Genomic DNA, 13,227 nt, shown 5'->3' on the forward strand with positions numbered 1-13,227 from the left:
CGAATATTTGTCTTTTGATTTTATTGATATTCGCGTTTGGTGATCGGAAAGAAGAATTTTTTTGTCAAGAGGAAGAAGAATTATTTTCAAGAAGAAGGATTAAGAAGATTTTATAGAAGGACACATATCATCATTTAAGTTTCCATTGAAAATTCCGAGCGACACGCAGATTGCTGTGCAAGAAGAAGAAGAAGAAGAAGAAGAAGAAGAAAACAAGAGAAACTCCGAAAATATATATATATAGATATATATATTTATATATATTTAAATATATAGGTAAAACGGATTAAAGTTTTTCATTCTTCCTTAGCTGTTTTTCAGTGTACAAAAAAAAATATATATATATATATACATATAAATGTATGTATATACATATATATATACGTAAAGTATTCAAAAAACAGCAACGTGAAACTTGGAAGCGGATTCGTCCGAAGAAAAGTTGTCGTGTCGCGATCGTGTCCGAGTATCAGAGAATAAGAAAGAGACAGAAATAAAAAGAGAGAGAGGGAGGGAGAGAGGGAGAGTGAGAAGGAACTAGAAAAGAGAAGGGAGTAAAAGAGTTAGAGAGAGAAAGAGATAGATAGATAAGAGTTTAGCAGACGCACGAAGTTAGCGCGCCCTCGCGTCGGTCTTCTCGCCGTTTAGCCGAAATACGAATATCGTGGTGTCCGGCAATAATTTTGGGTACGTTTTAGTCTCACAGTTTGTCTACGCGAGTTACACCAACAATCCCTTACATCATCATCATCATAATAACAATAATAATAATAATAATAATAATAATAATAATAATAATATTAATAATATTAATAAGTAATATTACATTATTTTTGTTGAACGTGTTAAACGAGACAGAAAAAGAAAGGGGAATCAAGACAGAAATAAAAGAACATCATCGTGTTGAAAAAAAGATCGTGAAAATCGTCGTGTTCAAACAACTCCTCCTACGCTTGTCTCCTCTCGTCATCATCAACGTTAGTTCATTCGTTCGTTCGTTCTTTCGGTCTTTCGTTCGTACGTTCGTTCGTTCGCTCGTTCGCTCATAAGTTCGTACGTACGTACGTATGTAAGTTCGTGTTGTCCAAGCGCCGCCTATCGCGAAATTTGTGCTCTCCTCTCCTCTCATCTCTTCGATACGACACGGGTATATCGTCGTCGTCATCATCATCGTATTCACGTATTTAGTTCTCCTGTTGTTCTGTTCTGTTCCGTTCTGTTCATCCTTCCGAAGTTTAAAGACTAATCGTAACTGTTGATTTCTACAAGCACAAATATACCACTACTGCAACTGCTACCATTAACCCCCTCAACAACGCTGAAGTCAAAGATTAACATATTATAACAATTAAATAATAATTATTATTATTATCATAATATAAGAAGAAGAAGAAGAATAATAATTGATAGAAGAACAATGTCGAAACTATACGTCGGTAATCTTTCCTCGGAATGCAACGAGAACGCATTGAGACAACTATTCCAGGATCACAATTTATCCTGCACAACTATCCTGGTAAAGCGTGGTGGTTACGCTTTCGTCGATTGCGCAGACCAATCAACCGCAGATCGTGCCATCGATAAGCTTAATGGTGAGTTCATCTTCATCAACATCATCGTCAGATGGTCGAGAACAAACAGCTTCTTGCTTCTTCTTCTTCTTCTAATGCCAACTTGAACAACTAATCAAATTGATTATATTTATAATAATCAATGCTTTTGCAAATGCTGTTATGCTTTCGCTCTTTCAATGTATGCAACGCAAGATTTACAAGGGACAAGGATAAACGTCAGCTAATACGACGACAACGACAACGACAATGACAACGAAGGATTTCACGTGTTGCTTTTTGGGATTCCAAAGGATGAGGATGATTAAAAAAACACTTGGATTGATTATTATTGTGCTTTTTTTCTTTTTTTTTATCTTGCCACGCTTTTTTCTTCCTATGCTTTAATTATTTATATATTAAAGAACAAAATATATAATGATATGTATATTGAAATAATTGCTTTTATAATCCCTACATGCTTTCTGCAATAACGCAAATGCTTTTCCTTACCACCTTCCTTATTATCCAACAGCTTAATTATGCTTTTTGCTTGAATTAAAAAAAAAATAATTGTTCAATATATTTATTGAACGTGCACACGTCGTCGTTGTATCGAGAGATTTCGATAATTCGATCTCTCGTTTACTGCGCGGGAAGATTTTCTTTGGTTCCTTTCTTGATTAAGTTTAATTATATTATAAATATGATTATGACAACGACGTGTGTGTGTGTGTGTATATGCAATTTCCTTGACTTTGCCATGCTTATGCTTGCTTTGTTAATAAAAAATTGATTATGTTTCATTCCCCATATTTTTTTGCATACGTTGTTTCGTTGCAACTATATCGTGTTATGGAGGGGGAATAAATGAAAGTTAATATTTTTTAGATGATTAAATGAAATGTCAATGTTTTATAATACATCTATACGTACATGCATACATAAATACAAAAATGAATAAGAGTGTAGAAAACACGTGTAGTACGGAATACGATCTCTCGATTGATGAGACACGGTCGATGAACTCACTCGACACTTTTCGATCGTCTTAAGAACGATCGAAGAAGATCAAAGACGTTCAAAGTGTGTGCCCGCTTATCTTTCATTCGGCTAATTGGAATGGACAAACTTCCACGATTTTAAAACTTAATCTTATCGTTTCGGCAATGGCTTATTACGAATGTTTTTTTTTTTATAACTGGGATTTAAGTACATATCTACGACGAACATTCTTCTTCTTTTTTTTTTGTTCTTTATCAGTAAAAAAATATGTTTTATAAGATCGTTAATGTGAATGAACAGGGTACTTCTCACATAGTTGTGTAACATTGGAATCTATCAGATTACAACGCGTCCAATATAAGAGGATCGTGTTAGATGATTCTATTTGAGAACCACTGTTCGCGACTTCCGAGACGCTTCCGTCGAAATAAAAAATAAAAAAATATATCTTTATTTGCGGTACCGGATATATGCTGTGTAGTAAAATATATTTCGATATTAGATATTCTATACGTAACATTTTTTTTTATGGTACATATATGGGTTATCTTAGAAAAGGGACAGGAACAATTGGTGAACTAATCAAATCAAATACAAATAAATTCGATTTGTAATATAAATTGATTATTTAAATTGAAATCATAATTTTATCTTTTTTTTTGAAATGATCGTACAAGAATGAAATAGAAAGAGAGAAAGAAGGAGATTTCGATTCTTCTTCTTCTTCTTCTTCTCTTCGTGTGTTGAGCATGGAAAAATATCCACGTGACGAGTTGCCCGCGCATCTTCAAAATGGCGTAGAAGTATACCGGCAAGATCATGCGTAGAGCCAACCGTTCGCAGATAAGTTCCTGATAATCGTTTTACGTTGCACACTCGTTCATCGATAAAGTAAGAAGGAAAAACAAGAGAGAAAGAGAAAGAAAAAGCGATAGAAAGAATCTGAAATAAGTCGAAATATAAAAAAAAAAAGACACACAAGTATTCATAGACAAACATTGTCCAATAACTTCTCGTATAGATCACAACATTTTTACTTTCTAACAATTTCTTAGATAATTAATTAATAATTCTATTATTCAATTATATTCTAAGAAAATAATTGAATAATTATATTTAAAAATATGTTAACATTAATTATATATCCAAAACTTTACATTTTCCATACAAAATAGTGTATTGTAAAAGAGACGATAATGTAAAGTACATTAAATTTGATTAAAAAGTAATATATTAAAAGAATTTAGATCGAGAATAGTCGTATTTTAGAAGCACAACGATATTCCCGCCAAAAAAAACGTGGTCAAGGTCATTCATCGCGTATAGGTGTGACGCATGGGTTCGAAAAGGCCCCCCCCTTCCATTCTCCTAGTCTTTTACTACCGCAACCGCCTCCTCCGCGAGCAGCACGAAATTTACTTCGTGGGATACCGTCGACCTCGTCTTTCCACCCCCTCACCCCACCCACCACCTCCTCTTCTCCTCATTTTATTCCTCTCTACCCTTCTACACCCCACTTCTTCTTCCAGCCATTTGTTCGTTCGTTCTTTCGTTCTTTCGTTCGTTCATTCTTTCTTTCTTTCGTTCGTTCGTTCGTTCGTTCGTTCGTTGCGAACTGCCGAAATCGGTTAGTCACTCTTTCTGTGATCGCGTATCATCATCATCATCATCATCTCTCTTTACTTCTCTGATTTAAAATTATAAATAATTCTTCTGTAGTAAAAATTGGCACAAAAATACGATCATCATTGGTTGGTTGGAATTTTTTTCATTTTTTTTTTTTTTTTTTTAACCATACATTTACCAACAAAGAACGTTGTAGCTAAAAGACGTCGACAGCGTATAACGAGAGGATCGTCAATATAATTACAGAGAAGAGAAGAACGATTCCTTTCGTGCCGAACGTGCGCGCGAAACGAATTATCTTACAGTTCGTGATTTTCTCTCTCTCTCTTTCTCTTTCTCTTCATTTTGTTCTCTTTTTCGTTTCTAATCCTTCGATGAGCCCTAAAATGCCAATCAATTTGCTTATTGCATTATCTTTCTTCCTCTTCTTCTTCTATAACATGCGTCTTTATCAAAATCATGAAGAAAAATTGAAAAATAAAAATATGAGAGAATGTACACACCCGAATATTTCTTTGACCGACTGTATATAGATGCTGCACACATATATCTACACATACTTAAACATATATGTATATGTGAACGCTAATCTTCCTTCTATTTCGGCATACGTAGAGGAGGGTTCCTACGTTCTTGCTTCTTGCAAAGAAGCAAGGGCACACACGCAGGGAAGCCGATGCTCGGATACAATGGCGCATAAGAGGAGAGAGCGTTACCACCATCATCCTCTCTCTCTCTCTCTCTCTCTCTCTCTCTCTTTCTCTCTTTTTCTTTCTAATTCTCTGTTCAGTATATGCCGAGGCCAAGAGAACTAGTTTGGTGGGTCGAGTGTTACGCGAACTCTAAGGCCTAGTCTTAGGAGGTTTAGAATACACACACAAGCACCGTGTAGAACTTGAATTGTTTGTGGTGGTGGTGGCGGCACCAATGCCAGCAACGGCACCAGCAACAGCATCAGAAACGAGACTACTAGTACTACTCTTTCTTACTTAAATATTACTTACACCAAAGTCACGAACAAACCAACTAACTTCTCATCCAACAGATTGATTTAATCCAACGTTTTTATTATTTTTTTATTTCTGTTACACTCTTGCCAACTTACTTAGATACTTTCTTTAGGTTCATATCTTTTGCGCTAACCACGTGCTACCCATCTTTTTATTTTTTATTTTTTATTTTTATTTTTTTAATGTATGTGTAAGTATGTGTTAGAGTAGGGCGAATGTATGGATTTGTAAGTCTATCTCATTTTTTTTTCTCAGCCAAACTTAGTTCCATTTCTCATCGTTCGTTTCTCATTTTTCTTTCGCTTCGTGAACAGGCACTGCTCTTCTCTTCACCCAAACGGCTTTTAGGTTTGGTGTGATGGAACCAGAAAGTAAGAGAAAGAAAGAGAGAGAGAGAGAGAGAGGAGAGGGAGATAGGCGTGTGTCGAGGACAGGAAGTTGCTGCATTCTTCTATTGCTCCTCTTCTATATACTCTAATATTCTTCTTTTCTTATAACTCAAGTATTTAGAACCATTTTATTCGAAATATTCTTTGCACTAATTAAAAAAATTATTATTTTTTATTTGAATGTTTATTTTTTCTATTAAAGTGCATCATTCAAATGATTAAATTATGAAATTGTAATTATCGTATACGAGATATTTACAGTCTTACCAAAATACGCGCATATGAGAGTTTACTTACATTACCCGTAACTGAATTTATTAAAAGAAAAGGTTGGGGGGGGAGAAAAAAATCAATTTGAAAATCGTCGCATGTTGTCTCGTGATTCACATATTACATACATCAACTCTTTTTTTTCTTTCTCGTGTGTGTGTGTGTGTGTATTTTTTTTTTCAATAAAGTAAAGAGGAAGGAAGGAAAAGAAAAAAGATAGCAGTAGTGATAAAGTAAAGGAAGATGACGATGATGAGCGTGCTACGAACGGTCGCGGCACGATTTGTCGCGTGCCTCGTTTGAAGTAAGCAGCACCTGTCCTGATGAAAGTAAAAAGAAAAAAAGAAGAAAATAAAACGAAAATTAGCCGTTAAACGGGGCGCGCGGTGGTTGGGTTGTAGCACCGGTAACACCGACACACCAACAACAACAACATTTATTTCTCTCTCTCTCTCTCTCGTGTGTTCTTCTTATTTAAAAAAAAAAAAAAAAAAGAAAAAGAACAACTTTTTCGATAATACTCGTTCGATCGATTTTCAACCTTCTTTAAATACAACGACAATTAAAATTAAACGTAATTAACAAGTAAATCGATGTACAGATAAACATATGGAGGACCACGGACAGATAGATTAATAGATAAAAATAAATTGTCATTTAGATAAAGATGGATCTCGAGGTATTCGAAGTTGTTATTTTTGTTTTTCTTTTTTTCTTTTCTTGTGACAGAACACCACCACCGAAATTTAACTAATACACGCATATTACATGCATATACATATGTGCATTTAAATAAACGTGTATGGTGTACTCTACCATGGATTATTTCGTTGTACAGCTGCCCGGAATCTTCGTAGCGTCGCGTTCGTTTATTATCGTTCGTTAACTCAACCTTCCTTCTTCTCCCCCTAAACCCCTGACTGTCGCTACCATCACCACCACCACCATAACCATAACCACCATCACCACCACCCTTCTGGACTCACTCTTTTTCTCATTCTCATTCCAGTGTCCCTTTTTCTTTTCATTTATTTCTAGCAATGACAAAGTATAACGATGTAAGAGTAGTTGCAGAGTTTGCGTTCTCCTTCATTAATTAATCGAGTTAATTTATAAAAAAAAAAAAAGTCATAAATTATACATTCGAGTATACTTTTTGTCCACCCGCCTCCTCCCCCTCCTCTCCTCTACTCTCCTCTCCTCCTCCCCCTCCCCCATTTATTTATTATTATCAAAGACGTAGAAAATGATAATTGATTTCTTTTTAACCCTCTCTTCAATCTATTAAGTTTTCATTCGTATCTTCTGTTTATTTTTTTTTCTTTTTTACGAGAAATTGGATATTTAAAATCATCTTACGAATACTTTCTTTGATATGGGACTTTAAAGAAATGCTAATTATGGGTTGTTGATCTCTCTTCATCGTAATATTGATAAGAAAAGAGTTTTGTGGTGGTATTTGCAGTTAACCAAAGTTGCACTCTCTTTCTTTCTTTTTTCTGTCTCAAGGAGATGCATCTTTAAAAGTACTTATAATATCAAATAACTTTGAAATTACAATGATATATTTTGTTCTTGATATAATAATCATTTCTCTTTGGTATAAAATAAATAAAATAAAAAAAGGGGGGGGGGGGGTAAAAAAATAAAGGAATAAAAGAGATGAAAAAAATATGCAAAAAGAAGAGAAAAATATGATGGAGAAGCGTGACATCTTCATCCGGTCGGGTCAATTTTGCCTTCCAACCACACACATACACATGAGCATATGCATACAGATACCTATAAGAAAGTATAAGAATTAGAAAGAAAGAGAGAGAGAGAGAGAGAGAGAGAGAGAGAGAGAGAGATGGAAACTCGTCAGCAAACGCGAGAAACGAGCCTGACACGCGGAATAACGGTTTCAAATCGTTACGCTTTCCGAAACCGGTATGAAGAGGTAGAATTCAATAGGTCCATAGTAAAGATACATAGAGAAACCGCTTCGAAAATTTGCCGCCAAATATTCTCCATACACACATACTCATAAAGAAATATTATACACATAAGTAGATTGTGTGTATATAACACTCGTTCGGTTTCTATTTCTTTCACTTTTTTTCATCTCATAAGTTTCTTTTCTATTGTATCGTGCATAACGTTTGTTACTATTACAATAACGATTAGAATATAATTGGTGTGAGACTCTGACTACTTCAGAAACAGGAAAAGGGATGTTTATGACTGTGTTCCAACGAAATACAAGATGTTCTTTCAGATAGTTTAGGAGTGGGAAATGATTTGATATTATAAAAATGAAAATGGTAGTTGAACGATCAGTTTGTTCGTTAGAAGATGCCCTATTTAAATAATATGATTTATAATTAGATTTTTAGGATGTTTTATTAATTAGTTTTATTTGATATTTATCGTTTATTTGAATTATGGCAATGAAATAATAGAGATTTGAAAGTAGCCTAACACAATTTTTCAAAAACATCGAGTTAGTTACCATAATAGTGTTTTCAGTTCATAATGTGAATGAATATGAATGTTTAACATTTCATAATAGTTAGCTACCATAGATTTTTACATGATCTTTTTATTCTGAAACAATTAGTTACAATTATATTTAAAATCATGAAGATTTTGTACGGAATGATGAATAGTTTATTTAGAAAGTGGCCTAATTCTATTTGTCAAGTATTATTTTCCGATTGCACCAGGTTTTTGTACAACTTCATGTTATGTATCAATACAGCATTTGAGGTTGCTTATATTCCAAGTAAATATAATAATACTTTATTGTAAATAAAATAAGTTGTAAATAAAATTCTACAAATGTTTTGTAGATTATGTTTGTAATTTTGTACGTTATGCAGTTAAAAAATGTTTTCAATCGCATAAATTATGTTTCTGAAGTATTTTAAAGATATGTCCAATAAATTGAGTATTGTTTTTTTTTTTTTTTTCAATTTGAAGCATCTTAAATTATGTTGAATGGAGTTGGGTCCATTCGAAATTTGATAACAAATCAGATTGTTCATTTAGAAAGTGGCCTAACTCCATTCGTGGTTAGAAAACGCATATAATTGGTACTAATTTAATAGGAACTGTAAATTTAATACCTTTAGATACACTTATGCAGTATAACTCGTTAGTATCTAGTGAAAATGAAGACAATTTTTGCTTCGAGGTTAAACCTAAGCCTTTCAAATGATCCTTATCAAATGATTCCTTTCCGAACAACCCAATAATTGCATTGATACGCAAACTGTTCAGTATGTTCATTCGAACATAAATTGAGTTAGGCTACTTTCAAAATAAACAGCTCAATTGTATTGTGAATATTTGTTGAAGTTAATGCCGTTGAAACTTATATTTAACATTTAAAATTGTCAATTCAGTGATTATATTAATAATAATAATAATAACAATAATAATTGACAAACATGTATCTCTCGTATTAATTAAATCGATCGAATAATCGTAAGAAGGGGGAGGGGAGGGGAAGGAAAAAAATCAATCGATAAGAAAAATATCGACAAATGATCGCGGTAGTATCGAAGAAGGTGGTCCCGTTAATAGGTATCCAATTAACTGTGTGAGTAAAAAGAAATAAAGAAGAAGAAAAAAAAGCAGATACGGAAAAGAAAAAAAAAAAAAAAAGGAATGCGCGACACGCGCGACGAATTCCTTCACAGAGATCCGATAACCGATGTCTGAGTTTAAAATTGATCCGCTTGTATGATAGCACCACGTCCAATCCTTTTCCAAGAACTTGAGAACGAATGTCGCACGTCTCCTTGCTTTTGCATACGAACATTTTTACGGGGGTTTATTTTTTTTTCTTTTTTTCTTTTTTTTTTATGTGGACTTTTTTTCGTGAAAAAAATAAAATCGGAAGAGAAAGAATAATAATCAAATAAAATGAGGGAGAAAGTATTACGCGAGAATGACATTTTTCATAATTTTTGCAGCAAGAATTCTTATAAATAAATATGTATTGTATTATATAAAGAAGGTTTACGTATGCTTTAAAAAAAAAAAAAAAGAATAAATATGTGTAATAAAAATAATAAGTCAATATATATTGCGATAGTAAATAGAAATTGGTATACAAAATGGGTTAAATATTAAAAAAATACGAAAGTATATAAATGAATAAAGTGAGTAAATTGGATGTAATAAAAATCCGTGAATATATATGTACATACATAAATATGTTTATGGTTTGTACATATAATAAATACACGAATATTTTTAATATTATTATTATTATTGTATAAGAGTGTAACGCATGGTGAAATTGGTATGGCCCACGTGCGCACGTAATTGTCAGGTACGAGTAAGAAAGCGGAGTCTCTTTCGACAGGTGTCAATGAACCGGTCCACGAACTATCCATCGAAGGATATAAAACATGGACAAGCAGGAGATAGCGTGAATGAGTTCAAGATATATCTCCTAAAAGACAGAGAAAGAGAGAGAATAAGATAGAATGAGATGGATAGATTGAAAATGAAGATCGTTCGCACCTGCCCGATTACGACTCTTACATTACATGGAGAAACCAAGCTCGCAATGCTAATTTTACCTTTTACGTTGCACCATTGGCAAAACTCTGATTTTTTACCCTCAGGAAACGAGACAAACAAAAAAGTTTATAATATTTTCGAAACACGTATTTGTAAAGTATAATAATAATGACCGGTACACGTAATTGCATATAATAAAAATGAATCAAATTCAATTAATAATAATAATAATAAAAACGTAAGAATGAATTTCCGGTGTCGGTGGTAATCGATAATATCTAACAAAGTTGATGTCTAACAGTTGTTCGGAATGAATGTAAGAAAAAAAAAATCGCCAAAAAATGGAGAGGGTGGTTGGTGGCTCGTGGAAGATGGGTGTAGTTTGAGAAAAGGGATGGGGGAGGGTGATCTCCTCAGGGTGGTGGTGGTGGTGGTGCTCGCTTCTCGAACGGCTAAGGTCGCACGAAAAATTGCATCAGCACGGGCGCCATTAATCTCCGAACGAACGGATATTATTTTAATTCTCAAGTCTCGGTCCGAGTCTCTTCCGAGAAATGCCGTCCTTTGTCCTGGGCCGGCTGCTAACCGAAAGAAAACTGACCGAGTGATTTAATCTAGGAACGAACGCGTTCACCGCGAACCCAAATTCTCTCTCTCTCCCTCTCTCTTTCTCTTTCTTTTACTTTTCTTTATTTCTTTTTACCCCCTCTCCTCTCCCTTGTCTTCTTTCGAAAACTAAAATATTCAAAGATCCCTTTTTTCTATCAATCCATTACACCCGCCACACAATACGAAAATGCAAATAAAAAGAAAAATATTAAATTATATGGTTTATAATATTATCAATATTTTCATACTAAACAAATAGAATTATTTTCGCAACAATTGTTTTTGTTTTTTTTTATTTGAATATAAAAATTATTATTTTATATCATTTAACATACCATAAATGATACACGCAGTAATTTGTGCATTTAATGCACTGTTAAAACATACATTTTATGACAAATTTAATTCTATAAAATATATTTTCTATCGAAAGGATTAGATATTGTAAAAAAAAAGAATGCAGCATATAATGGCGTCGGTATACGTGACTGAACAAAAAACCCTATTTATTTTGTTGACTAAAACGGGCAGGACTCATACCTGAAAATTCCCGTCAGGCCACTGGGCGTTACTTTGTATTGAAGAAATAGTTGAACGTGTCAGTCACCAATGATGGACGCGGCCTAAATGGAAAGTTTAATGTCAGTCATCGATGACTGACACGTGGCGCTCAACGTGTTAATCTTTTGGGTACGTCATTTGACGAATGAGACTCGTCATCTGCTCAGGTTACTTGGGCACAGTTATGGTGGACGAGTCTGACTCGTCATTTGATTTTAAGAAGCTCATATAAAATATATAAATATTTTTATTTTGTTTCATTTATATTTTGTAATTTAAATGTTCATCAAAATATAAATCATTCAGTATATATATTGATAATATAAATATCAATATAATCAATATAAATATATTCCAAAATAATATAATAAAATAATATAAAAAATAATAAAAAAATAAAAATTAAAAATAAAATAATAAAAATATAATCAATATAAATATATTCCAAATAATAATATATCAATAAATAATATAAATATATTAATAATTATTAGAAATAATAATATATTATATATATAATATTATATATTGATCAATATAAATATATTCCAAATAAAATCTATTACCTTAACAATATTAATCCATATAGCAACAAATGAAATCTGTTATACATATATACGTCAAAATCTTCAAATAATAATTCAATACTCAACGTGTTAATGTTTAAAATGTTGAATTAAGATTACAGTTAATTGAAATTAGTTTCTTTGATAAATTATTTGCTAATATCATTCTAAGCATGGAATAAACTTATGGGTTTGTCCTTGGTTTTATTGATCTAGAATTGAATTGGTAAGCGGTACGACGTTCTTTGTCGGTTCGAGTGAACGAGAGTTGTACGGTACACCTGGATATATGGTGGTGGTAGTATTGGTGGTGTTTCTTTCTACTACCATCTAATCCTTTAAAAAGAAAAGAAATAGAAAAGACTAAGAAATTGATCTTATTATACATATACATATATATATATATAGATGTATAATGATTATAAAAAAAAAGATAAAAAGATAAAAGAAAAGATTATTTGACATGAGATAATAATATGTTGTGTATAAAACAGATATGATGACTTTGTGTACATATATAAATCGAGCTTGAGATTAAATTTATAAGTTAGTCGAGCAATCGATAGATCGATCTATCGATCGATTTATCGTATTATATACATCGTTATATATATATGTATCCATTGAAAGATCGAATTGTTGATTATTGAGTATAGGTTGTAAGAGGATCGATAAAATCGATCGATTCTTCTTTATTTGTCGCGGTCACGTTACGCACAACGAGTTGCAACGGTTAACCGCTGCTAAAGACGATTTATTCTGAGTAATTCATTTCATTTACCTTCCTTACTGATTCGCACTTCGATTACTTAATAAATGTATAAATGTATATGTTTATATATGTATGTGTTAGATAATTTACGGCTGAGTTAATTGCATTCGCACGTGCAACTGACCCCCGTACTTAAACAGTCGATAGATTTATCCTTTATTATCTTCCTTCTACCTCCCCCCCCCCCTCCCCACGCTCTCTCTTTCTCTCTTTTGATCCTTTTTTTTTTAGAGATAATGTTTAATGAGAGAGAGAGAGAGAGAGGAGAGAGAGAGAGAGAGAGAGAGAGAGAGAGAGAGAGAGATAGGCTTCCGTAATTCATTTCTTATGCATTACTTCAAGGAACTAACGCAT

The 13,227-nt window shown here is 33.0% G+C and overlaps 1 protein-coding gene across 1 annotated transcript in view; it reads left to right on the forward strand.

The window, feature by feature from the left end:
- Positions 1 to 853: 853 nt before the first annotated feature.
- Positions 854 to 13,227, forward strand: part of Imp (IGF-II mRNA-binding protein) — a 119,078-nt gene continuing 106,704 nt past the window's right edge. Inside the window, exon 1 of the mRNA XM_089175735.1 lies at positions 854 to 1,592. Within this exon, the coding sequence (XP_089031861.1) occupies positions 1,418 to 1,592 (175 nt within the window). The 5' untranslated portion in view covers positions 854 to 1,417. The remainder of the gene's footprint in view (positions 1,593 to 13,227) is intronic.

The sequence above is a fragment of the Polistes dominula genome, unplaced genomic scaffold (assembly GCF_049000335.1).
Source record: "Polistes dominula isolate Pdom_NZ unplaced genomic scaffold, Pdom_raw_medaka contig_19, whole genome shotgun sequence".
In the NCBI taxonomy this organism is placed as follows: Eukaryota; Metazoa; Arthropoda; class Insecta; order Hymenoptera; family Vespidae; genus Polistes; species Polistes dominula.